The following is a 26,888-nucleotide window of genomic DNA, read 5'->3' as shown; positions in this document are numbered from 1 at the left end:
ACATGAAATGTGATATTAGATTATTAAAATATTAATAATATAAAATTTATAAAAAATACAAATAAAGTATTTTTCTAAATAATCTCATTATAGTTTATGATCATATCTCTCTTTTTAACATATTGCCTAGAAGTACCAATAGCTCCTCCCTAATCTATAAATAGAAAGATAATATGCTTCAATATAATACTTAAATCTACGTCCTTCGACATTGACAATAATACTCGTACCAATTTAAAATTCAATCCAAAGTTTTACATCTACAGTAAAAAAAGGTATCATGGGAGGATTGTGGCGACCACGTTCACCAATGAAATAAGATGATTCGTATGTGGTGGATGATAAGAAAAAAAATAAAGATAGATAATGCAAGCCATGCAGATTAGCCACGTGGCGAACAAGCATCCACTCGATGCCACTTGATACTTCATCCTAAACCACAGCTTCCCCCGTTATCAACACCCCTTGCAAAGCTACCACTGCCATAGCCATTTTAGCCTTTGAATTGAAACCCTCAAAATTCCACTAAAAAAATGGCCTCCACAGCTTCCCTCTCCACCGCCGTAGCCACCACCTCTTTCCTCCGCGGCCATCCGGTGCCGAAAACCCTAAACTCCCTTCCTTTCAACCAATCTCTTTTCGGGCTAAAACCCCAACGAAATGGCCGTCTCACCATGGCTGCATTCAAAGTGACACTGTTAACACCCGAAGGACCCCAGGAATTCGTGTGCCCCGACGACGTTTACATCGTTGACCAAGCTGAGGAAGAAGGCATTGATCTTCCGTTCTCGTGTAGGGCTGGGTCTTGTTCTTCGTGTGCCGGAATGATTAAGCAAGGCTCCGTCGATCAATCCGACGGTAATTTCCTTGATGATGACCAGATTGCTGCAGGTTTTGTCCTCACTTGTGTTGCTTACCCTCAGAGTGATGTTGTTATTGAGACCCACAAGGAGGAACAGCTTACCGCTTGATTATATATGATACTATATAATATAATCATCAACTAGACCAAGATTTAATCATCTTTTTCCTGTCTGTTTGATTTATGTTTGTTCAGTTTGGTCGGAGGGATGATGTTCATGTCCCTGTTTGTGGGAGCCTTTAATGAGTTCATTTGTAATGGCATTTCATGCTTTATTTTTTAAGGCTTTTTCTTCATTTGTAGTGGTAATAAATCAACATTGTTGTTAACCCTAATTTTCTTACATCTCTCTCTCCAAATGAAAATAGCTACAAACCGATTAAACGGTTGAATTAAATTTTATATATTTTCAATTTTTAAATTTTAATAACTTTTAATTAGATAACTACAACCCATAAAATTATGATATATTTAATTAGATAAAATTATAAATAAATATTAATAACTTTATTTAAATATAAAAAACTTAAAATTTGACATAAATTAAAACTCAATATAAAAGAAAAAATTATAATAAATATAATAAATATTTAACTATATTTAAATAAAACAATACAAATTAAATAACCAAAGTGAATCACAAGGGTTTGTGTCGACTAGTGGTCCAATATTCGTACGAGGAGCAAGGTGCACCTAATGAACAATTTTCTTTTTTGCATCTATTAAAATTTTAATTCGTATTTATTGCGTTTAATTTCAATTAAAATTTTGATTCGTATTGATCGCGTTTGATTTTGATAGCATGATGTATGAATAATATTAAAAATATATAATAAATTATAATAAACTTTCACAGCAGCATTTTGTATTAATTTGTGCATGAATATTTTATATTTGAAATTTATTTAATATTATTCATTTAATATTTGTAAATATATTTAAATAGATATATATTGTATACAAATTTATATATATTAAATATCATGTTATTTTTATATATTTTGTAATTTTAAACACATAAAAATTTAATTTGTATAATGTAAACCTTAGAAAATGTTAAGATAAATGTATATAAAATTTTAATAAATGAAACAATATTAAATATTAAATTAAAAATAAGAATTTTAAAAAAAATGAGTGGGCCTAAAATGTGTTTGAGCTAACTATACAAAAATTAGTGGATCTGTAATATTATGCCTAGACCGGATCTGGTCCATTAAAACCTCCAAAACTATTAGGCTAAGTCTATAGTCATTTTTACTAGGATTAAGGGTTTTGCAAGCATTCGATTGAATTGAGTAAAAAAATTCGAATTAATCGAATTGATGGTTTTTATTTTATCATTTTAATTTAATCTAAATTTTTTTCGAATTGAATAAATTTATTCAATTTAAATTTTAAAAAAAAAAAGACAAACCTGACTTGTGATTCGGAGGGACAACACTTTCATCACCAAAATTATGTTTGTTCATTAGTTTCACAGATTAATTATAATGAGACAAAAAACCAATGAGAAATAGAGGTGCTCATGGGCCGGGGCGGCCCGGCCCGGCCCGATAGCCCGCCCGAAATATGTGAGGGTTTGGGTAAAAATATAGGCCCAAAAAATGGACTTGGGTAAAAAACGAGGCCCGTTTAGAAAACGGGCCGGGCCTCAGGCATAACTTTTTTGGCCCGGTCCCGGCCCGGCCCGATATAATAAATATTTTTAATTTTTTAATTTTAAAAATATTTTTAAAATACTTTTTTTAATTTTAAAATATTTTTTAAATACTTTTTTAAATTTTTTTTATTTTAAAATATTTTTAAAATAAAATTTTAATATTTATTAAAAAAATGGGCCGGGCCGTGCCCGGGCTTATGATTTTCCCGGGCCGGGCCAGGCCCAGGCTTATGCTTTTTTCCTCGGCCCGGCCCGGCCCATGAACACCTCTAATGAGAAATACAGTGAAGGGACTAATTTGATCAAGTTACCATAATAGAGAGACTTTTCAAGTAAATTCCTCCGTTAAATTTGGGAAAAAAGTCGTTTTTTATATGGCTTTCATCTAAAGGCTAAATTTAAGGTTACAATTATGTTAAAGAAGGTGCTAAGAAAATAAATATTCTTACACGGTCTAATTACACTCCCAGTTCCTGTACTTTAAGCACAATTTCGTACAGGGACTGAGAGCATAATTAAACCTTTTTAAATTAATTCAGGTTCTTTGAAACAAGTCGTATAGAGTGTCAACTTTTGTTTCTTCAGCAGTGCCTTGATTATCTTCTTCTTCATCAATGGGCAATGGCTGTGATGTAGTAATATTTATAGACTCCGATAAGTACTCCTCCACCCTCGACGAGACCGCATCTTGTGCGGCATTGGACGTCCCGAGAATGGCCGCAGCCTGTTCCGAAGACGTTATCGTTACTTGATTCAACGATTCCATGGACGAACTTCTCGATAAAGTCCCGACGGTGATTTCGTCCCTTTCATCATCGATGATTGATTCGAGCGAACACACGGATCTCGCGGTGTGTGAGTGTACGGATTCACGTTTGGACTTCTGTTTCACTCTTTTACGCCAACTATGAAGTGATTCCCGTACGCTTTCGGCAACTAAGGCTTTCTTACATCGTGATCCCATCTGAAAAACATGCATATATCGAAAGTTACGATGTTGGGTATGCATACTCGTCGGGTTTGGGCAAGATAACACGAAGAAGAGAGCTATGCAATGTGATGAAAAAGTAAAGTTTTCTGAACCTGTGTGACGATTACATTCAAAGGCACCGTGCTATAGCTACACCAGAATTGAACGAGAACCCTGCATTTACGAAAATCGAAATCACATTATAGTCGAAAATGTTTATTAAAGTTTCCTATTGAATCTCTAAAACGTACCCCGAAGTCAATCGGAGGACTATCATAAGATGGTTTTTCATAAAGCACGATCTTTGCTCGAATCCCCACTAGACAAATCGAGAATACGAAAATTAGCAAACGATCTATTCATAGTCTAAACGAAAACGGGCTAGAACATAAAGCTTACCAATGACCAAAGAAAGGTGGCCATCTCAAAGGCATTCTGCATGAACAAAAAACGAGGAATAAAACCGGATATCGATACTAATCCGAATCATACACAAGACATAATATGTAAAGCGTAGGGTCTTACCTGAAAAATGATGAACTGAATCAACCTGAGTAATATATCCGGTTTCCCGAACCAAAACAAATCGTCTCGTGGTTTTACTTGCGCTCCAGTGGGTGGACCGGTTTGTTCCTTGATCTCGAGTGCTAATGAGGAAACAACATGCTGAAGTTTCGTCCCGACTAACATCACAAGCTTCGAACATTTGAAATAAATTTGTAAGACATAGTCTCATTTCCATCGTTTTCTCCGAGAACAAATTTCGGGTTTGATTCGGTAAGTACTTACAATGGCAGGGATGAAAGATAGCCAGAAGTAAATATTCAATCCTGAAGCACATAAGGCAAAGTAAAACCGAAATCACAAAGAATGGCCGTTTTTTTTTCTATTATTTGATTCAGGAAGTAAAACCGAAACATATATACAAAGAAACAAGAAGGAAGTATTGTTACCATGAATGTTCACAAAGATGCAAATTATTGCATATCCCCAAAGCGCCCAGCTGCAAACCGAAACACAATTCGATTACATTGATTTGTATCAAAATAAATAACCGGCATCGAGACATAGCAAGCAAAATACGATCCAGTAGAAATCCAATTTGTATGAGCACATACCTAATACCGAGCATGCCATGAAACTCGTCTTCCATGCTTCGAACCATATACTTATGGAAATCATACGACAATGGTAGCTTGTGCTTCTGAAAAGTCAATAGGCACAAAAATGAGAATATATAGTTATAACAAGCTCGGCGAATGGTAAACTGAGAAAGTAAGCAACATAGGTAATGAAGGGAACATAAATAACCCACAGTAATGAAACCGAGACGTAGTGCGAGATAATCGGATTTCCTTATAGAGCTCTTAAACTGCCGTAGGAAGCAAAGCTGTACGCACAAACCACGAAATCAATAACTAAAAGACTGAAACGAAACGATATCGGGAGATATAAGAGATAATCTAACGAGCATGCAAACGCGATTTAAAGATGAAAACATCGAGAATGGGAATCACCATCCAAATGAGAATCCGACTCCTGCTCCATGGATGAGATGTGTGATGGAAAACAAAGGTAGTTTGTCGCCTCATCACTTTGTTTCTCTTTGCTACGCAGAAGGGAAGTCGTAATCGGAAAAAAAGTACCGATGATCAAACGAAAACTAGTTTCGAGGAACGGCCATTAGGCCTTGTTTATCATCATTTCATTACATACCTTGTAAATTCCCATCAGCTATGGAGTTGGCTTGGTTTTCCCATTTTCTCCAGCTATAAATCTGCATCGATGCAGAATGCAACATCATTAACCACTTTTCCGATACAGGGGACATCATTTCATACAATATAAGCAATAAATACACAATGCAAATCAACAAAACTAACAAAAAAGTCATCTAAATCGAGCTACACAAGACCATGGTGATGTTCAACTTTCATGCAGAATTCGATTGGATCTCAGGTTATTAGAAAGATAGAGACTGTACCGTACCTTGCTCATAGCCAGGCCAACTGCTAGACAACTATAGAGGACATGAGTGATACCAAGAACGAATAAAAACCGGTGAAGTTGCTCAAGGCCTTCAAATGACACAAACGGTTCACGACCCTGTATTCAACCGTTATCGGTAAGACTACTAATTCAATGACACTAAAACGAGCAGTGATTTTACCTCGCCACATTGATGTGATGCAAGAGTATTTAGTCCTTTCGGAGGAACGACACTCTCATTCGGGAAAGACGAAGTACTTTCAAGAAACATGTTGTATTTCATGTCATAATCCATCTCGGAGCATGTATAGAACCGGCTAGAGAAAAGAGATGAATCTACACAAATCTCCGAGATCCATCGCGCCCATTGTGCTAACAACAACGATATAAGACCGAGCAACATCAACTCTAACATGAAGAAAGAACCAAATTACTCAAAAATCATAATATGAACAATGCTTCCATGATCAACCGAAATGACCCCGACCTCGATGAACTACTTACTCACCTTCCTTAATCTTCTCCAATGAAGCAAATAAAGCTTTTCGCCTTGTTTTCTTTAACCACTATACAGAATAAGAATCAAATTCAGATAAAATAAACCAAATTACTAAAAGTCATGTTTCTGTATATGTTTCATTAAGTCAATGCACATAAAATAGAAAATGAAACAAAAGAGAAAAGAACCAAATTCACTATGGAGGCCTGTGCTAGTAGTCGGATTGCATTTTGCACCTTCTACTTAAAAATGAGTAAATTAATCCTTATATCAAATAGAAAATTGATACTTTAAGTTAAAATTTTGATCCAGTTGTATTGTTAAAAGCTGATATATGTGATAAAATAATTAAACAATGAGACGTGAATATCACGTATGCCTTGTACTGATGTACAATGGCAAAATACGACTCTGGCCTCCATGATTTCTCCAGAGCAAGAAAAGATTTAATTCATTTAAGCTAAACAATGGAGTAGTTCAACAGTCGGCATTCAAAACCAGAGTTTCTATCATGTTTTCCACATTTTCCCAGAAACCAAACATATCATATAAATCTATAGCTACCTTTAAATGAACCAAAACAACAAAACTTTCATTTTCCCAGAGCTACTTACCTTTCCAAATCTATAAATGGAGCGTTCAACCAAAAAGCAAACAAAAACCAATACTGTAATAACAGTAGCAACAGTATAAGTGGGAGTCTCAGCTAAAGACCTTCCTTCCATCATCATCTTCCCCATGTTTTCTTCCATTGAAAAACCTTAACTTTCTCACTTCATGTTAACGCCATTGTTATAAAAAAAGAAAGCTTTAGAGAGAAAATAAAGAACCCAGTTGGCAAAAAAAAACACGAAAGATCCAGGAAACAAGGAAATGGGGGTTTGTAGTAAAGAGATTAAACAATGGGGATTGAAGGGAAAAATTGAAACTTTTTTTATTTGTTTAAAATGGTCATTTAGATTGAGAGAGAGAGAACATGGGAAGTGTTCATGAACAATTAGTTTAATGATTATTGATTTGTCGTTGTTTGTGAATTTGCAAACAGACTCACTTTCGTTTTGCATTGAAAATCGATTCTAATAAAAAAAATTTAATAATCTTCCTTCTTTTTTTTGATGCTTCACCAAATCCAACCTACTCACATGGGAGGATGAAAGTCTGTTTTTTTTTTTTTTAACTGTTCTGGGTGCTTTTTGAGCTATGAAGATCCATTATTTATATATTATATAATTGGTTGGCAAAAAATAATTGAGGTTTGGTAAAATTGTATAGAAAGTCCTTATATTATGTTTTTTTAACTGTTTTACTTTCTCTATTTTTATCCTTTTTTTTTTTGCTTAACTTTGTCAAATTATTGGACTAAATTAACAGAAAAGGTTGACTTTAAGATTGAAAATACACGTTTCAAAAATTAAAGGACTAAAATGATTAAATTATAATGAAAAAGACTAAATTTGTCAAAAATATATAATATAAGGACCTTTCTTAGAATTTGACCTTGAAGATCTGGCAAAACAAATAATAAAGCTCATGCATGCATATTTCTGTAGAATCTGAGAATGGAAATTATTATTTGTTTTTTAATAAATAATAATTTCTCAAGGTCCTTGATTAATATAAAATTATAAATATTAATTCAGGTACAAAATTTAATTATTCTTTTTTGGGGGAGAATTACAAAGCAGACCACATGATCCAAAAAAGTTTATTAATTGATACCATAAAAGACAATTATTGAACAAAATTTAATAAGTTGTTAAAATATGACCAAATTCTACTATCAACTCTTATATTTTAGTAATTTTGTGGACTTACCCTTTTAATTTTTGATAGAATGCTTAAAATTAATTATATTTCCTGGCACATACCCTAACATCGCGCTGACGTAGACGCAATTTCACCGAAAATTGACCATTCCGATAAATAATTAAATAATTGACCCATTTCGATAATTTTTGAAAAAAAATGACTTTTTTTGGTCATTTGCCCTAAAAAAAACATAAAGAGATCATATTTTTGACAATAAAATAAATACTTATAGATATTTTTATGGTCATAAATGCTTATTTTTACAACTAAAAACAATGTCTTTGCAGAACAAAATATTACAGCTAGAGCAGCTCAGCCGACCTATGCCCTGAACCTCAAAATATTGGTTGGTGGTCATTATTATTAAATTAACTCAGTTGGGTTAATTATATAAATTTTGATTAAATTATTAAATATAATAATTTTTTTATCCACGTACCTTAATTTGACAATTGGATTTATTTTGGTCCTTAAACTTAAAATGTATAAAATTTGATGACGTGGCACATTACGATTGTGTCACATCATCGCTTGAAATATTTAAAAGATTATATAAAATTTCATGTGATGACATGATACAATCCTAAAATGTCACATAGTGTTTTAATAATTGGATCAATAGCTGAATTGACTAGATTGTTCTCGATTCAATCGGTTTGATCGGTTTAATTGCTAGACCAACAATAATTAAAATTTCATAGAAATTCTTTTTAAAAAATTATTAAATTGGTTCAACCTATTTAACTATTGGTTTTTGTCTCAGTTTTTGATTTTTACTAGTTTCGAATAGTTTCCGATTCAATTGGTTCAACCCCTTGTTTTGATCAGTATGCTGGTCTATGCTTGGTCCAATTAGTTCAACCGATCAATCCAATTATATCTCAAAAAATTGGTCACATCATCAAATCTTAACAGAATCTAAATTTAGGGACAAAAATATTTTTAGTTGTTAAGTTCATGTACCAAATTGAACAGTGGGTATCAAAGTAGATCTACAAACACGTCAAAATGTATAACCATGAAATATATCTATGATCATCATATGACCCATTCAAGACCGCATAGCGCAGTGGATTAGCGCGTCTGACTTCGGATCAGAAGGTCGTGGGTTCGACTCCCACTGTGGTCGCTACTTTTTTGGTTATTTATTTCCAGGCCCAAATCTGCTGCTTTTTTAATATATTGTTTGGACTTGGGTTTTTGTTTTAGTTTCCAACCTATGTCTTCATTAACAACATAAAACCAAAACTCTATATCTCGATTGAGTCTTAATTTGATTAGCATCGATATTGTTGCTAATGTAGGATGTCATGAGTCTGAGTGCACTAAAACACGTTATTCTCCTATTTAAGGATTAAGATGGACTATGGGTAATTCTAGACATTATATTAAAAAATAACATATATGATAAGAACATATAATGAGGTTAATGTCCATATATATTCAAAACCAACCAAACCCGATTTTCTAATGTTATTGCTTGTGACAGTGAAACTGTAGATGAAATGTTGTTTTCATATTTCCCTTTCTCTCCTCTTTATTTACACACTTTTTCCATCCATATGACAAACCAAATTTTGTACACGAATGAATAGATTGGCATTTAATGTTTGTAGGGCAAGCAAACCATATGTTGTTTTCTGTATTGAAAGTGCTTGCCTTCTTGTCTCCACCATATATTACTTACTTTTGGATAACTGTAGTATTTTCTGCTCTATTGTGTTATTTGATGGATTGACTGAACTGAAAATCAATTAAAGAATCGGTTCGATTAGAGGTATAAAATCAATTGATTCATAAATCGGTTAAATCAAATTGAAAAAATCGATAATTTTGGATAAACTTTTAGATATTGATGGCTTAACCCAACTTTTAAACAAGTTTAGATGGACTGAGTATTTAATATATGAAATAGTTGAGGGGGTGTGTTGCTGGTTAGTCAAATTGAGTTCAGCTACTAAAATAAAATTCGTCAACTCGACTACTCGAAATATTTTTACTCGACTCGATCGAATGCTCACCCCTAAATTGGTAGGCATTAAATTCTTTAAACTAAGTTATGCTATTTTTCAAATTTTGATGAGACGAAATATTACTCACAAAAAAAATAGTCAATAGATTTAACGACTGTCGTTTGCATTAAGACTAAAATTTTGAAATTTGAAAAATATAGTAACTAATAATGATCCAGTTGAAGAACATGCACTAAATCTACAACTTTAAGTATAATAGCAGAATTTAACCATTATATTGTTTGGTCAGGACTAAAACTTCAAAATTCAAAAAGTCTGGGGACTAAAATTGACCAATTCAAAAAGTATAGGGACTAAAATTGATTAAATTAAAGTACATATACCAAATCTAGAACTTAGGCAAAGTACATGGTCTAATAGCTGAAATGGACCTAATATTAAACATAAATTATGGATTAAAAAGAGAAAAGTAGCAAGTAGTGGGGTTGTAAAAAGTTATAGTGAGAGTCAGATCTCTTCCCTAGTTTAGTATATCTTGTGGCTTGCAACTTGTTGCAGAATAAGGTTTTAACCTTTTTTATTTTTATTTATTTGCTTGAAATATCAATTAAAGAATGGGTTACCAAAAATAATAAAATATTTAAATATCAATGAAAGAATAAAAAGCATGGGGAAAATTGCTAGTAATGGAATGGTAGGTGGACCATCAGTAAATTTTGGGGATTTACTTAAATTTTATAAAAAAGTAATTAGGGATTTAATAGGAATTTTTAAAATTTGGGGTTTAATTAAAAATTAATAAGATTGATGAGAAAATTTTAAAAATTCGGAAGGTTCAATTAAAATTTTTAAAACTTTTGGAAGGCTTAATTAGAACTTTTAAATTTTTGAGGGGCATAATTAATTTTTTAAAATTTTATAAGGTATAATGGAAATTTTATGGGAAATTTTTAAATTGCAATTTTTTTGTTTGTTTGAAACCTGCCAATATATTGTAATTATATTAGGCTTCGATTAAATCTAAAGATCTCTTCGATTCTTCTTAATTTTTATTTTGAGAAAATTAATTCCTCAAAAAAATCAGATCAATTTAATCCATATCTATTTCGAAAGCGAGCAACTAACGATAATTAATTGTGATGTTATTTTTTCCATCAATTGTACATAATTTTGATTGGTACCTCAAAGTTTACGCATTCTCGTGTAAATGTTGCAGGATAAATTCGTTAAATCAGGACTAATTTGACAAAAAAATGAAAATTGTTGCGGGTTAATTTTATTAAATCGAGATTAGATTGATAGAATATGTAATTTTTAAGGGCTAAGTTTATTATTATATCAATCAAAATTACGTACAATTCATAAAAACATTAACGTTTTGATTAATTGTCCTCACTTTTGAAATTGACAATGATTAAAATACTTTAATTTTTTAAAGGAACCAATTTACTCAATATCGAAATTGTAACCAGGAAGGTATGTTAACTAATTTTCTTGCCATACAACGTAATATCTCATCACTATATTAAGAAGTTGACGGTTACCGTACTTAACATTTTTACATCGAGTAATTTATTAAATCAATTGGTTGAATCGGTTAAATCAATTAAATTGAAAATAGAAGATTTAACCGGTTTAATATTTTATTTTATTTTATTTTTTAATATTGTATTTTCATTTTAAAATATAAGCTTTTTTTTCTTTTTTTCATTTAAAATTGCAATTTCCTTTTGATATAAATATATGTACTTGGGATAAACTACTCCTAATGTCACCAAACTATTTGTTTGTTTACGTTTTGGTCACCCAACTTTAAAAAGTTACAAAATGGTCATTAAACTATTCGAAAGTTTACATTTAAGTCACTCAATTGTTGCAATCGTTATTATATGACCTCTTTTATTCGCACCGCCTGCACCAACCGATAGCTCTCATTTCTATTCTCTATTCTCTTCTACAATTCACCTTTTTTTAATGAAATAACTTTGAACAACATCAGTTTAGGAACCAAAATTCAAACAATTTTTTTCTCCAATCTCCGACACTAACTGTCAGATCAATTTGGATCCAAGGTATGTTATTCTACTCATTGATGGGCACTAATTCACTATACTGGTTATCGAATCGTTGCTTGGAGCTCACCAACCAGGCTTTAACAAAAAAGCTTAACAGTCCAATAACTTGAATAAAAACTTTCAAATAGTTCAGTGACTTAAATGAAAACTTCTGAATAATTCAATGATCATTTTATAACTTTTTGAAGTTGAATGACTAAAACATAAACTTACTAATAGTTTAGTAACCTTACACCGAATTTACCCGAAAATTATTGTCCCTTTGTGTGCTTTTTTTTTATGTTGTTGGAGTTTGGTTGGCTTTCTTCCTTTGTGCACTTTCTTTCATCTCTCCTTTGTTTTATTTTTGGTGACACTTTTATTTTCATCACGCATTGATATATTAATAATGATTTAAAAACAAGTTGCACCGCATTGCCCATTCACTTTACGTGTAATAAACTCACTTCCCAACTCATTATTGACTAAATCCAACCTTTTTCTCGAACACCCCCCTAAATAAGGTTAAAATATGCAATAGGCCCCTGTACTTCTTATAAAATTGGAATTCGGTTCTTATACTTTTATTTTTAAAAATTTGGTCCCTCTACATTTCAGATTTTAAAATTCGAGTCCAATTGTTAACACTGATAGTTTTTTGTTAAAATTTGTTGACATGACCTTTTGAAATTAAAAAAAAAAACTCAATAGATAGCAATGTAATTAAAAATGACGTTATAATGAAACACGAATTTAACGAAATAATTTTAACATTGTTAATAGTTAGATTTGAGTTTTAAAATTTGAAAAGTAGGACTAAATTCCAAATTTATGAAAAGTATAAGAATTTATGACATATTTTAAAAAATAACAATTTTGAGAGATCAAAATATAATTTTATCATTTTAAAAGATTAAAAATATTTGTTTTTCATTTTAAAATGTCAAAGTGTAATTTTTCCATATATTAATTTATAATTCCATTATTTATGAGAAAATTGAACTGGTAATTTCATTTTAATATCCAATAAGAATGCACCATATGTCACGTTTTTATTGGTAATATTTTAAAAAAGTAAACTAAGACGAAAATAACAATTTAAATACCATTGCGAGACAATAGAAATTTTAGAGGCTAAATTGTGACTTAAGGGTATAAAATATAATAACATCTTTTCTTATACAACAAATTAATAAAATGCCATAATCGTATCCAGCAACGATTTTGGGGGTACGTAAGGACCTTGGCCTTAAAACGGTGAAATAAATATTATAAATTTGTAACTTAACGTAAAAGTAAAATTATGTTTTGCCCTAAAATTTATAACTAAAATTAGGCCGTTTCAAAATTATGAAATATTAATTTAATCTATCTATAAATTATCTATAAATTATAAAATTGTAAGTTAACACGATGATAAAATTACATTCAGACCTTTTAAAAATCTACTCTTGAAGAAAAAGAATCTGGCTTCTTCCCCGATTACAGCAATTAGGATGAGTTAAAAGAAATATCATAATTTATATAATCACATAATTATATAAATATTATGATCTAATTATGATTTTATCCTCTTTATTATGCTTAAATTCGATATTTTATCATTCTATTTTAGTTTGACACAATTTAACCCACTACTAAATTGATAAAATCATTAGTTATTGTCGTTGAAGTGAAAAAAGCAGTATTTTTTATTAAACCGATAAAATTATTTACATTTTAGCTAAATGTTTAAGGTTATTTTAAAAATACCTCATCACTTTAACGTCATCAACTAATGGTGCTATAAGCTCGGACCTACTAATAACATAGTAAAAGTAAAATGTAAAACATATGTTAACAAAAGAGAAAAAAGACTAAACTGTAAATTTTAGTTTAATATAAGGACTAAAACATAATTAGACCAAAATTGTACAATTTAGAAGTATGTAAAAACTAAAGACAAAATCATTAACAAACATTTTAAAATTAAAAGAATTCGCCAGGGCTAGTATATAATATTAGTATTTTAAAGGGGGTAAAATGTAAAATATATCTTTTTTTCTAATTTGTTTCAGATTTTATGTTTTTTAGTATAGTCCCTGATTCCCACTCCCAGTCTTCAACGCAGAGAGAGAGAGGGGGGGAAATAGAAATAAAAGTACAGAGTAAGGGAGAAAACGCCTTCAAAAAAGAAAGAAAAAAAACTTTAAAAAGAAGGGAAAAAAATAGTAGGAAATAATTAGCTTTCGATTTAGAAACATTGGATTTCAAATCTCAGTTCTTCAATTTCTGAAAGGTAAGTTCTTCATTTTTGTTGTTGTGATTTTTGTTGTTGTTGTTGTAATTTTTGATATTTAACATAAAATAATCTTTTATTTGTTTTTGTTTTCCTTTTTTCTTCTTCTTAACTTCAAGAAATCAATCTTCCTCTGCTAAATCTTCGAATATATATATTTTTAGTTTTTTTGTTCATCTCTTACATTGTATGATTTCCATTTTTTAATACCTAATCTCAGTTCTTAGGCCTTTTCTTTCCTTTTTTTAATAATTTCATATTTATTCATATTGATATTATGATGCTTTTGGTTGCTGAGGAATCGTGGAAAATCGAAAGAATCAAGAGTTTTCAGTATTTGGATTTTCACTTAGTTTTAGCTAACGTTATTTGTCATTTATTATTATATTTATTTTAGAACACAATTTAATTGATTTTCTTTTAATGTTCAGAATGAGAAGCTATAAATAGTGCCCGAAACGTTATTCTAAGTTAATATAGAGAGATTTTGTTTTTTGTTTTTGAATTTTTTTCAAGTTTTTTGGAATAAATTGAAGAGTGTCATTTAAGGCAACGAATTATACTGTTAATGTTTAGAGGTTTTTTTGTGAGGATTGTCTTGATCTGTTTGCTGTATTATCTGCGGCTATTTCAATGGGGAGGATATGCATTTGTGGTGATATTTTTTCTTTATATGTTGTTTTTATTTTAATGCTTTTTATAATTGATTTTGGGCCGTGCAAATTAAGAGTTTACTTCCTGATGAAAGTACGCTTTTTTTTGGTAAATTGGTCTTTGCTACAGTGCTATGAGAACAGTGAATACTTTTGAACAGGATCTGAATATAATTTACACATCGACAAGGGTATTTTTTATTTTTATTTTTTGGTTTGAGACCCCAGTGCTTGATATATTAGGTCCCAACTAAATTCGGGATCGAGTCAGGTCGGAACCCGGAGTGCATTGAGCTCCTTACCACTCAATAAAATAGGCATTGATGACAAGGGTATTCCATGGAGATAGGGAGATTTCTAATAGTATTCATGGTGTTCTTTTTTGCATGGTTTCTCTGCTTTGCATATTCTGTCTTCAGGACATGGATATTTTTAAGTTTCGTACCTGATATGTTATGTAACAGTACGTTTGATACATGATACCAATATGTGATCTGATTTCCTCGTTGAATGGAGGGCTTATAGTCTCTTGGTTTGTGAAAATGTCACTGCAGTTTTCTTTTTCTTTTTTTTGTCCTTTTCGTGGGACCTTCATGTTTGCCTTTGTTCCTTTCATGACTAATTAATTTTGTGATTTGTCTCTCCTACGCTCTCTGCAGGAAGGGGAGGTTCTTGGCCATGGCAAATTCTAAGGGTTCAACAAACATAAGGAACTTTATGGTTTCTGGAAAGCATGCTTTACTTCCTCCGAAAAGTCCATTTCCCACTGTTTCCCCAGCATATACTGATTATGTCCCCAACAGTGTTATTGGGTCAAAAGCAGTTCAAAAGCCTAGAGAAGGAAATACACATCACCAACGCACTTCCTCTGAAAGCCTACGAATGGAGGAACAGCCTTCTTGGCTTGACGATCTCCTTAATGAACCAGAGACTCCTGTGCGCAGAGGAGGTCATCGACGTTCTTCAAGTGATTCTTTTGCATATATTGATGCATCTAATTCTCCTAACCTAGATTATGCAGCTCAAGATGAGTTCAGATATCAAAATATGATTAACACACCATCTTGGGCATCTCAAGATGCTAGGCTTTCCTCTCTCTACAGTGATGTGAACTTGGTAAAGCAAAATAGAGCATGGGATTCATCTTTGAATGTTATGACTCATCCAAGCAGGCTTCCTTCTCTCAGAGAAAATACCTTTCTTCAGAGTTTAGGATCATCATGTGCACCACGAGAACTAGAGGGTGCTCTCTCAACTGCAAGTGAAAAACAAGATTCTGCTGAATCTCCTCCTCCTGATGCAAAAGCTTCTTCTGAGAAAAAGGATAATTCTCACACTAAATCTTCTACATGTGATGGCGATAGTAAACGTGCCAAGCAGTGAGTTGCCTATCTTATTGTTCCAATTGTTGGGGTTATGGAATTATTATGTCGAAGCAACATGATGAATATATAAAGTTCCTGGTTGTGTGATCCTGTTTGTTACTTTCTGCATGTGCATACTTTGATCCAAATCTCACACTATTAGCAATATCTTTTACAAGTTACATTTTATGAGCTCAAGGAATGCTTGCAATTGCTTATACTGTTGCTAATATTGCAACTTGTTAGTAATTAATTAATTTTTTGCTTATAATGATCAAATTGAGAAGGTGCTTGTCAAATGTCAATTAATTTGCAATGGGATTAGGAAATGATTCTAGCTGGAGCTGCTCAGCAGGATTGCATTGCTTGGAGTTTTCTTGTGGTTGCATTCACTTTCTACTAGTTGTATGCATTTTTGGCCTTGTTGTACCTCTGGTTCTTTGGCTGGAAAATTTCAGCCACAGAACAGACATATTTGATTCTGGTTTCCCTTTGGTTATCATGTTATGGAGCATGCTGGTGCTTGTCTTTAGTCTGTTTCGTAGGTTCCTCCTGCATACAAAAATAAAAAAAAGGATAATACTAGTAGATATTGTTATGTTTTCTTTTGTTTCTAAATGGAATCACATATCAATTTCATTCTTTTTTTTTCTTCTTCAAATTTCTTACTTAGTTGCAACTGCTGTTTATTCAGTTGATATTTTTTTTTATTAACTTGCGACTCTGATCTATTTTTTGCTGCATGGTTCTTGGATTTTTCTTATTAAAATTCATATATGGTTTATTGTGCCAATGCGCATGCTCTACATTGGTAGAAAGTATTATATTTGAGTACTTTGTTACTGTCCATTGCAGGCAATTTGCGCAACGGTCAAGGGTGCGTAAACTTCAGTACATAGCTGAGCTAGAAAGAAATGTACAAGCTTTGCAGGCAAGTATTAATCCAAAATCCAAATAGAAGCGTTTTAAAATTGACTTGAAGTTACAAAACAGTACGCTTTACTATGAAGTGCTACATGTGTTTCTTATTAACAGGCAGAAGGATCTGAAGTTTCAGCTGAGCTTGAATTTCTCAACCAGCAGAATCTTATTCTTAGCATGGAGAACAAAGCTCTTAAGCAACGCTTAGAGGGTTTAGCTCAGGAGAAAGCTATCAAACATTGTATGTGTCTAACCTATGAACTCTAATTCTACGATTTTATGCTGTTTTTCTGAATTACATATTGCATATTAACTTCTTATCTACCTTTATAATTAGTCTGTAGTTTGGACCTATATGTATTTGAATCATTGGGGTGATAGATCCCTTTCAAATTTTATAATGGGATAAAGCAACATTTAGTTCTTGAACTTAGCAACTTTTCCCAGTTTTGGTCTCTGTGATGATGCGGCACTCTGATATTATGCCACATCATCACCTAATATTAGAATGCCATATCATCACAGGGATCAAAATTGGGAAAAGTTGCCAAGTTTTAGGACTAATGCTGACCAAAAAAAGGAATTCAAGGACCAAGTTGGGTAAAGTTGTTAAGTTCACGGACTAAATGTTACCTTTTCCCTTTTATAATCCATAGGTTGCTGATTAAGTTGCTTGTAAAGAAAATTTAGCATAGGTGAGAGGAACTTTGACCAAAAAAATGACTGGAGATTTGGGTTTGAGATGGTTAGAGAGTGTTGGTAAGACAAAGTGAAGATTCTTGTCATGTTCTAAAATGGTTGGTAAGAAGGAAGAAAACATACAGCGAAATCTTTACAAGACGATGCCGGTTTCTTTGGTCACGATTTTGTTTGTTACACTAATAAAACGTAGAAATATCTTGCTGTACTTAGTAAGGAAGGTGTCTAGCTAGGTATTGACTGACGGTTGAGCCACATTTATTTGTGTTTCTTTCGTTTTTAGGGGGAAAATAGGATGTTGCGGTCCATGCCTTGTGTCTTGGAGCCGGGGTTCCTTGACAATGCATTGGATATTCCGAAAGCATGATAACTATGTAGAAAACTGCCGATGTGTCTAGGGGACCAGTATTGATCTGTCTTGTGATTAACAATAATTATTTTAATCGATTAAAATCTAAATTATGCAATCACTGTGATACAGTTGAGCAGGAAGTATTGGAGAGGGAGCTCAGTAGGCTACGAGCCTTGTATCAACAGCAGCAAAATCAACCGCAACAACAACAGCAGCTATCATCTACCCATCGACGCTCTAGCAGTAGAGATCTCGATTCTCAATTTGCAAACCTCTCTCTTAATAATAAAGATGCCAATTCTGGTAGTACTCCTGTAACTGGTCCACTCCGCATTTGAGCATTTAAAATTAGCCGGAACTGCCATGTTTTCCATAGTGCTCTGATAAAGCCAAGTTCATCCTGTTCTTGGTAACCCCCTCCCCCTCCCTCTTGTCTTTATTCTTCCCTTTTTCGGTTCTTTCAACCGATGAATATCTTCGATATGCACCTGGTAAGTCCTTGCTAGAAAAACCCGATTTCAGGGCATATGATTTACCTGAGGTGGTAAAAAGCAACAACATAAGAACAGGTTCCGTGTTTAACTCCCTCTTGTCTGTTTCATTAGTGGTTAAATATGATACAGAAATGTGATGTCCTCCATTTTCGAGTTAGTCACCTTAGGTTGTTTGGATGTGCATTATTTATGAAATGCATAAATGGTAGGAAAAAAAATATTTCTTGTACAATGCTTTTAATGAAAATCCATGTTTTTCTTCCTTCTACTTTCCTTCCATATACATATCATAGCACTTGTTAAGGGGCAAATTGGGAATTTTGTGTTGGGAGAGTGAAGATGGAGCTATAAGTTTTCGGAGGATCAAAGCTAAAATTCTGTGCTAAAAGGATGTAAATTGAATTTTTAATTTTTAAAAGAGATAAAAATGCAAATTTTCTCATTTTAATCAAGTTGGCCAATATGAGCTTGAGCTCAATTCGAAATTCGGGACCAAGCTTGAGTTGGTCATCAATATAATAAAAAGGGGAAGTTTGATTAAGCTTGTGAATCACTTTGTAACGTTTAAGTTTAAATTTGATTCGATTAATTACTCGAGTTCGATTTAATAATCGTCAAATCAAATTTAAAGTTTTTTTAATAATAGTAGTCGAAATTTTACTAAAAAAAAATTCATATACTACAATATTAAAATATACTTTATTATTTTTTACCCCGAAGTCATGATGGGCATTTTCTATTATTAAGTATACACATTATATTATATGTTATATAATTGTATATATAAACCTGTTAAATATATAAATAAAAAGAAATAAAACTTCACCCAAATTTTAATATAAAATCATAAATTATATAAATTTTAACTTGTACTGAAATGGTTTAGTGTTTTATCCAAATAAAACTATATATTAATTATTTTTACTTGAGTTGTGATTTAATTCTTGGATCATACTATTTTATCATTTTTACCTAAACATCTTGTTAATAATTTTTTAAATTAAAATAGGACGAAAATTATAGTTGAACGTCAAAATGAGGATAAATTATTTTATCGACATGAAGATTTAAGGTTTGGGGATTAGAATAAAAATTTATCAAAATTATATGTTAATTATATGAAAAAAATTTACTGAAATATTATTAAATAATTGAAAAGAGATCATGGATGATGTGGTGGGAGGGTCCATAAAATAATTTCTCTAAAATAAAACCTAAAAAATTTTAAATACCAAAGCAAAAAAACAATATCATTTAGGGGTCAAATGGTGAATTAACCCATACTTTTTTCCCTAGATTTTCCTTTGAAAATTCCCGGTCCACACTAAATCTCTTTTTCATTCCTCTCCTCCTCCTCCAGTGCGGCGGTGCCTCACCCAAGCCCTCTCTTGCCTTCAAATTTCCGACGGACCAGTAAATTAAATAAAGGTTATCTTGAAACCCTAATTGAAGATCGATTTCTACTTGAGTCATCAGATTTCGAGTAATTCTGGTTTCTGCCTCTGCATCACTCTGCTTTATTTGATTTTCTGTTTTCAATCCTACTGCTTGTTACTCTCTCTCTGTTTAAGGAGAATTTTTTTAAAAGTTATTGGTTTATGTCTGTTATTTTCGGTTAAAGTGCTTATTTACGACGGCGTCCCTGCTATTGAGACATTGCTACGCCACTGCTACTTGAAACCCCGGAACTCGGTGCTTAGAAACTACAGTATTGATGAATGTTAGTGAATGACCGTAGTGGAGATGTAAAAGTTAAAGATGGATGTGTGGTAATTAAGAAGGTTATGATTGGAGGAGGGTTCATGTATGACATATATGTGGATTAGGGCCTGTTTGGTTCGATTAAGGTTTAGTATTTAGGGTCTAGGGTTTTCATGAATACCATAGGGGGATATTTTGTGAAGTTCATCATTATATTGATTATCTTATCTGTTTGTTTAAGTAAAAATGTAGTGGTTTAGGGTTTAGGATCTAGAGTCAGTAGAGGATATTTGTGAAGTTCATCATGATATTGGTTATCTTATCTATTTGTTTACGTAAAAATGATTGATTTACTTGTAATGGTTAAAGCAAATACCAAATATTTCAAATGTGATGATGGTTTAAAATAGGGTTTAGAGTTAATCATGAACTATGATATGGTGGTTGCTCACGTCATCCCTTAACCATGTGGTCGAGGGATCAATCCCCGCTCATGGGAATGGGTCATGTTTCATGATCAACCATTTATCTCTTCGAAGAGCACCTTCAGCGAAGGGATTATTCACTGCCACTTGTGGCGGATACCTTGGTTACAAAAAAAAAGGGTTTAGGGTTTAATGAATACCATAGGGGATATTTGTGAAGTTCATCACGATATTGATAATGTTATCTGTTTGTTTAAGTAAAAATGATTGATTTCTTGTAATGGTTAAAGCAAATACAAAGTATTTCAAATGTGATGATGTTCTATATGGTGATTTAAAATTGGAACTCTGTCATTATCAATTCTGTTGTGGTTAGTGCAGTGAGGAAGAAATGAGTGCTTTCAATAAGTTCAAAGCAAGTGTTCCTGTTGCATGGAGCCCGAACCTCTATATAACCCTTGTGAGGGGAATTCCTGGCACACGAAGGCTTCATAGGCGCACCTTAGAGGCACTAAGGTTACGTAAATGTAACCGCACTGTCATGCGTTGGAACACTCCCACCGTCCGGGGAATGCTACAGCAGGTATTGCTATATAGACCCCTTATCTGATTTTTTTCCTTTTGTTTTCTTTTCCGAGTTTAGGGATTTTTATCTGAGGCATTTTATGCGTAGGTGAAAAGATTGGTTGTGGTTGAGACAGAAGAAATGTTCAAGGCACGCAAAGAGAACGAAGCCAAACACCGAGCTCTACGTCCCCCTATCGTTATTAATCATCTACTGGCTTCTGCAACTGACTCCACTAAGTAGCCTTATAAAGACGACAATAGTAAGTTTTTGAACCTCTATTTTAGTAGAGATTGTTCGGGTTTTTTCGACATATTTTCTCTATGTTTGAAGAAAATAATCGGAGTAAAAATGGTGAACTCGAAATAACACTGTATTGAACTCTGTGTTTTTCATGCATGGTGATTTAGTCCTTTTTTATCATAGATTCTTAAAAGATTTTGATGTTTGAAATTGTATGTTTTATGCTCTTGTGATTGAGTAGTTCTCCTATATATAGTAATTTGCTTGTAGAAGTGCTCTATAGAGCGGACTGCAGCACGAAAGCTCGAAAATGAGCCTTGGGTTAAATTTAACTGCTTAAGTTACAATGGTATAAGCGTACCTACAAATAAAATATTTTAAAGGGATAAAGTTCAAAATCTTTGGTCCAACGTGTAATATTGTACATGAACTTTGATTTTGTGTAATTTTTATACGTGACATGTTGATTTGATTCCATTTTCACAAGCAATTAACATCATTATTAATACACCATCATTTTACATTTACGTATTGGGTACTCAAATGATTATATTTATCTGATATAAAATAAATTAATTTTTATCTTTTAAATGTTTACAATTGAATCCAAATCTAAATTTTATGTATATATTTGAATTACAATAAAAGTATTGCTTTAAACCAAAATTTATGTATCAAATTATACATTAAATCAAGATTAATGTATAATTTTGATATTTATCTTTATTTTAAATTATTCGTATGTCAAAATGTGCCATATTTTAAATTAATTCTGCCAATCTCACAGAATTAACGATATGACAAAAGTTAACCAATTTTTTTATTATAATTGACTATATATTTTTTCAATTATGACAAAAGTTAACCAATATTTAATTCATTTTAGAAATACTTAAAAGGAGTTTAGCTTTTTTTTAATAGGTTAAGGTAGGATCCAAAAATAATCGATTTTAGTGTTTACAAGATAAAAATTATTATCCGAATTAAATCAAATTCTCTTTTTGAATTTACAGTTCAATATTGTAACTTTTCTTGGATAAATGTTAAATTTATACTTTAACTTTAGTAATTTGATACATGAACTTTAATTTAATATAGTTATATACTTAAAATTTAAATTATAATTCATGAAACTTTAATTTTGATTCAATTATATACATTTAACGAAATAAATACATACATTTATTTTCATATTGAATTTAGAATTTAGTATAACGGTTTATGTATAAAATACATCAAAATTTCCTGTATAAAATCATGAATCACAATACATATTAGATCAAATTTCATGATATTTATCCTTTTCCTTTCATAACCGATTAAAATTGGACTGCAATCACAACTAAGTTCAGCTAAGGATACATTAATAAAAACAAGCCACTTACTCAAACTGCCATAGGTTAAATTGAGTAATAACGATTGATCCAGTTTAGGGTTTCTTAACAAAGAAAAGACGTTATACATACATATATACATATATATATGTATGGAAAAGAGGGATTAATGCCTAATAAATTGAAATCCATGAGCTCAAGTTGCCGTTACGCCTTCGTCGAGGAGTACCAACGGCTAGCATTTACTGGTGTCACTGCTCAGATGCTCGTGACCCCTGAAAAAGATGGGGACATCTGTTAGGGATGTTAAGAAACCTTGCGCGCTCGAAGCAACGGTTATTTATACCTAGAAGGGGAAGAAACGTAAGGTTTTGCAGAAATGGTGCCAGATAATAGTATTTACCTTAAAAAGTGAACATTATTATTAACACATTAAACTTCTGTGCTTGGCAATGTCGGTCACGCATGCCTGCGTCTTTTGACATTGTCGTCGGTGAATAACTGCCAATTACTATGATCAAGAGCACTCAAGTCATCGAGTTCTGCAATGGCTAACAAGTATCGAGTGAGTTTTACAAGCTCTTGATCGGTGTCTCGGTTGGCATGAGCTTTTCGGAATGGCTTAATTGTCAAACCGTTCTGCGGGTTCATCACGAAATTTCTTCGGAGATCGTCAAACATTATAGTGTTTTTCGAACTGTAAAACTGAATACATAAAAGAAACCATACATCAGTCAGCGATTTTCGTTTGGGCATACCAATCTAATGAGGCAAAAACAAGAGCAACTTTGGTTTTTTTATGTACCTCAGGAAACTTTGCCCAAATTAAACCAAGTGGTTTGCAATCAAAGAGTCCACGAGAATCCGATTGAACAGTGATCATGGCTAAATGGTCTAGAAGGGCCGTAATTTTGTAGTTCGGGTTATTTAGTACCCCGAGTTGTCCCATCTTCAATTCAACCCATTTCATGCTGGAGAGAGATACAAATTTAGCTTTAGAAACCCGAGAAAGCCAGACTATATGCAAAGGAAATTTACAACATGCATCTTTATGTTGTTCAAATTCTTCGTTTTTTCTTGTAATAACTGTCCAACATTTGTATCAAATGCATATCCAAAAACGGCTATGGGAATATGACTCTTCAAAACATGAAAAAAGACTGAGAAAGTAAACTAACATACTCGTGTAAGCTACGGGTTGATGATAAAATTTAAGATGGCTATGGGAAAATGACTCACCTGGTCGCAGACCAAATCATAATATCGTACTCTGCATAAGCAGCTGTTAGAAACTCATGAAGATCTGCCAAAAGAAAAAAAGGTTATCTTCAGCATTAGCACCTACCAAAAACATACTGAACATATAAATTCAAATAAAAAGACAGTAGACTTACAAGGCCGCATAAGTTGAAGTGGATTCTCAGCAGACGATCGATGATCGAATAAAGTGTAGTCTATATCCAAAACAAGCAGTTTCTTTCCTTTACGGCACGGAGCTTTTAGTTCGATCTAGATGTAAACAAGACGAGAACAAATCATTAACTTGTATGCAAAGAAGAGTGTTTAAAATGACACAATAAAGGGTTTAGGGTTGCTAACTACTTGGTCTCAAGTAAATGAGCAATACATACACACAACCATGATTAGTGAAACCGCAATTATAATAAGAGGAGTTATACTAAACCCTCAATAGAATCAAACCTAACAATGTATGATAACTTTTTCAATTCACCAAAGCAAATTTCGTATTATCGATCTTTCACAATCAACACTTTGGATGTAAACAAGACAAGAACAAATCATTAACTTTTATGCAAAGAAGAGTGTTTAAAAAGATGCAATATAGGGTTTAGGGTTCATAACTACTCGGTCTCGAGTAATACATATGTACAACCATGATTAGTGAAATGCAATGATAATAAGAGGGTTATACCAAACCCCTCAACAGAATTAAACCTAACAATGTATGACAACCTTTTCAATTCACCTATGCAAATTTCGTATTATCGTTCTTTCACAATCTTAGCTCAAACACTTTCTACCACCATAAACAACATACGAATTACATAAAAGGTCGAACACTTTAGACATTGCAAACATAAACAACCCAAGAACAATGACCGAGGAACACACGAAGCATATCGACAAGGTTCATATACATGATGTATGAAAAGAAGAGATTCTAACCTTGTATTGATCTATACGTCTCTTCAATTTCTGCTTGTTAACCTCTTTATCTTTAATATCAACAGCTTCATCTTGCCCGAGTTCAAAATCATCGATAATCTCCGGTGCCTCGACCGGATCGACGATTATATCACCTTCAACAGTTCTACATATTCATAACAACAACAAGAAGAACAATTGAAATTAATATTATTTATACCATCATATAAAGCCACATTCATCAATGCAAGGATTAATGATTTTCTACAACGACATGTTTCAAAGAAACTAAAATTATAAGAATTTAATAGTTCAAAACAGCTAAAAATTCCCATAAAATGGCATTCTAAAAACAATAGAACCCAAATTAGAGAGAGTACCCAATCATGGTCATCTTAAGAGAAGACTTAAGGGGGATCTGAGAGAGCAAAAGGGAGTCATCGGAGAGCTTATTTCCGATCTTAGGGTAAAGAAGCTTTTGCCTTTGGGGTAAAACGTTCGTCACTTCACAGATCCTTCGTTTCAACTCGGCTACTGAGTCATCTCCACAAACTCGAACCGTGTACTCTTTCCCGCTCCATTTTACTGTCAAGGTCAGCTCCTCCTCCGTCACCAAAGACGATGCAGTGGCAGCGGCGTCGGCGGCCATTTCCCTTTTTTTGTTTAATTAGTAAACCAAACTACAAAGGAATCTCAGTTTCAACTGTAGAAGCTGAAGCAATTGGCCTTCATATAAAGAACCCAAACAAAATTGATAGTGAAAACAATTATGGATCATGGATCAATTCCGTTCTTTTTTTTTTTTTTTTTGGATCACCATAAGCTTCTTTGAGCTTTTTCCTATATTGGGTAAAAGGTGGCCCATAGGTCTAAGTAAACCCTAAACTTTTACCTTTTTTTCTTCAATTGGAGCTAAGCCTGTTGGGTGAGCTATATTTGTATGGGTCTAATTCTGACTTTAGTCCTCTATTGGTCTGAAATTTGAGATTTGATCCCTTTGCTTAAATTTGATGCAATTTGGTCTGTATTTTTATAATGTTATTACTAAGTCTAATTATTAGTAACGAAATGACTTAAGAAAGTAATTTGAAGCATTCTGGTGACATGTAAATTTATTATTAGTTGAACATGATTAATTAGATTTTTACGTAACACTAAATATACTGAATAATAGTAAAAAATAACGTCATTGCTAAAGACAACAACAATCATTGTTATTAACTTAGACATGCAAATAATATTATAAAAATAGAGGGACCATTTTTCTACAAGGGGTAAATAGTAAGGGTTGGTTAAGGACTGAATTCGAGATTGGTATCAGCTAAAGACTTGAATATAAGTTTTTTGTCACTCCACTTATGATTCAATCAATTATAGAAGGACCACATTATGTCAGATTATGGTAGTGAGATTAAATATTAAATTTCAACATGGTAGGGTGGCTAAAATCATAATTATACCATTCGATTGAAAGTGATTATATATAAAAAAATATTATAAGAGAATCATATTGAGTTGCTCAGTCTCTTTAATTTTTGTTAATTGTTTGATTTCGTTTTATTAAGCTGTTTTCTGTTTTTAAAAAAATGTTCCCATATTATAAGATAATCTTATGAAAATAATTATTAGTTTGTTGTTATTGTTTTGTATTTAAAAACTTATAGTAAATTAATCAAGATTATCAACATTTTATTCCTTATCATTATATTTATATGGTATCAGAGCTATCAAAATTCGCCAAAGTTTGATTTAATTTGTTCCCACGACCTCACACTTAAACAAGTCTCTCTAAAAGCTACTATACTAAGTAGCCTCCACCAATACTTTCATCACATTGATATTAGTGGCCCCACTATGGTGATACAATTCAACCT

At 32.3% G+C, this 26,888-nt stretch overlaps 5 protein-coding genes and 1 non-coding gene across 9 annotated transcripts; 4 read left to right on the top strand and 2 right to left on the bottom strand.

Moving 5' to 3' along the window:
* Window positions 1-464: 464 nt before the first annotated feature.
* On the top strand, window positions 465-1,197 carry LOC105795285 (ferredoxin). Its single transcript, XM_012624844.2, has one exon. It carries the CDS (start codon window positions 534-536, stop codon window positions 969-971), a length of 438 nt encoding a protein of 145 aa, XP_012480298.1. The 5' UTR covers window positions 465-533; the 3' UTR covers window positions 972-1,197.
* A 1,653-nt stretch (window positions 1,198-2,850) lies between these two features.
* On the bottom strand, window positions 2,851-7,084 carry LOC105795284 (MLO-like protein 4). Its single transcript, XM_012624842.2, has 15 exons — window positions 6,598-7,084; window positions 5,993-6,050; window positions 5,666-5,892; window positions 5,485-5,601; window positions 5,212-5,272; window positions 5,013-5,104; window positions 4,811-4,885; window positions 4,614-4,699; window positions 4,449-4,498; window positions 4,285-4,325; window positions 4,021-4,191; window positions 3,895-3,930; window positions 3,747-3,814; window positions 3,609-3,669; window positions 2,851-3,489 (listed from the first exon to the last, which is right to left on the bottom strand). Exons 1-15 carry the CDS (start codon window positions 6,733-6,735, stop codon window positions 3,061-3,063), a joined length of 1,710 nt encoding a protein of 569 aa, XP_012480296.1. The 5' UTR covers window positions 6,736-7,084; the 3' UTR covers window positions 2,851-3,060.
* A 1,763-nt stretch (window positions 7,085-8,847) lies between these two features.
* Window positions 8,848-8,921, top strand: TRNAR-UCG (transfer RNA arginine (anticodon UCG)). The gene has a single exon. It is a non-coding gene; the product is annotated as a tRNA-Arg (tRNA).
* Window positions 8,922-13,905: 4,984 nt separating this feature from the next.
* Window positions 13,906-18,848, top strand: LOC105795283 (uncharacterized protein At4g06598). The gene is made up of 5 exons (XM_052628706.1): window positions 13,906-14,097; window positions 15,410-16,129; window positions 16,970-17,049; window positions 17,154-17,276; window positions 18,216-18,848. The coding sequence occupies exons 2-5, from the start codon at window positions 15,429-15,431 to the stop codon at window positions 18,422-18,424; spliced, it is 1,113 nt and encodes a 370-aa protein (XP_052484666.1). The 5' UTR covers window positions 13,906-14,097; window positions 15,410-15,428; the 3' UTR covers window positions 18,425-18,848.
* A 997-nt stretch (window positions 18,849-19,845) lies between these two features.
* LOC105795282 (uncharacterized) lies at window positions 19,846-21,724 on the top strand. Of its 4 annotated transcripts, none has more exons than XM_012624839.2 (3): window positions 19,846-20,008; window positions 21,088-21,289; window positions 21,380-21,724. In XM_012624839.2, the coding sequence occupies exons 2-3, from the start codon at window positions 21,098-21,100 to the stop codon at window positions 21,512-21,514; spliced, it is 327 nt and encodes a 108-aa protein (XP_012480293.1). In that variant the 5' UTR covers window positions 19,846-20,008; window positions 21,088-21,097; the 3' UTR covers window positions 21,515-21,724. The 4 variants fall into 4 exon arrangements, with proteins under 4 accessions (XP_012480293.1, XP_052484663.1, XP_052484665.1 ...); XM_052628703.1 differs by having other exon boundaries at window positions 19,904-20,063; XM_052628705.1 differs by having other exon boundaries at window positions 19,910-20,063; window positions 21,083-21,289.
* A 1,171-nt stretch (window positions 21,725-22,895) lies between these two features.
* LOC105795281 (ubiquitin-like domain-containing CTD phosphatase) lies at window positions 22,896-25,825 on the bottom strand. Its single transcript, XM_012624838.2, has 7 exons — window positions 25,395-25,825; window positions 25,036-25,180; window positions 24,243-24,357; window positions 24,088-24,151; window positions 23,654-23,819; window positions 23,252-23,553; window positions 22,896-23,123 (listed from the first exon to the last, which is right to left on the bottom strand). Exons 1-6 carry the CDS (start codon window positions 25,661-25,663, stop codon window positions 23,308-23,310), a joined length of 1,005 nt encoding a protein of 334 aa, XP_012480292.1. The 5' UTR covers window positions 25,664-25,825; the 3' UTR covers window positions 22,896-23,123; window positions 23,252-23,307.
* Window positions 25,826-26,888: the final 1,063 nt, after the last annotated feature.

The sequence above is a fragment of the Gossypium raimondii genome, chromosome 3, assembly GCF_025698545.1.
Source record: "Gossypium raimondii isolate GPD5lz chromosome 3, ASM2569854v1, whole genome shotgun sequence".
NCBI lineage: Eukaryota > Viridiplantae > Streptophyta > Magnoliopsida > Malvales > Malvaceae > Gossypium > Gossypium raimondii.
The sequence above is the reverse complement of the archived record's forward strand: the minus strand, read 5'-3'. Positions and strand labels throughout refer to the sequence as shown.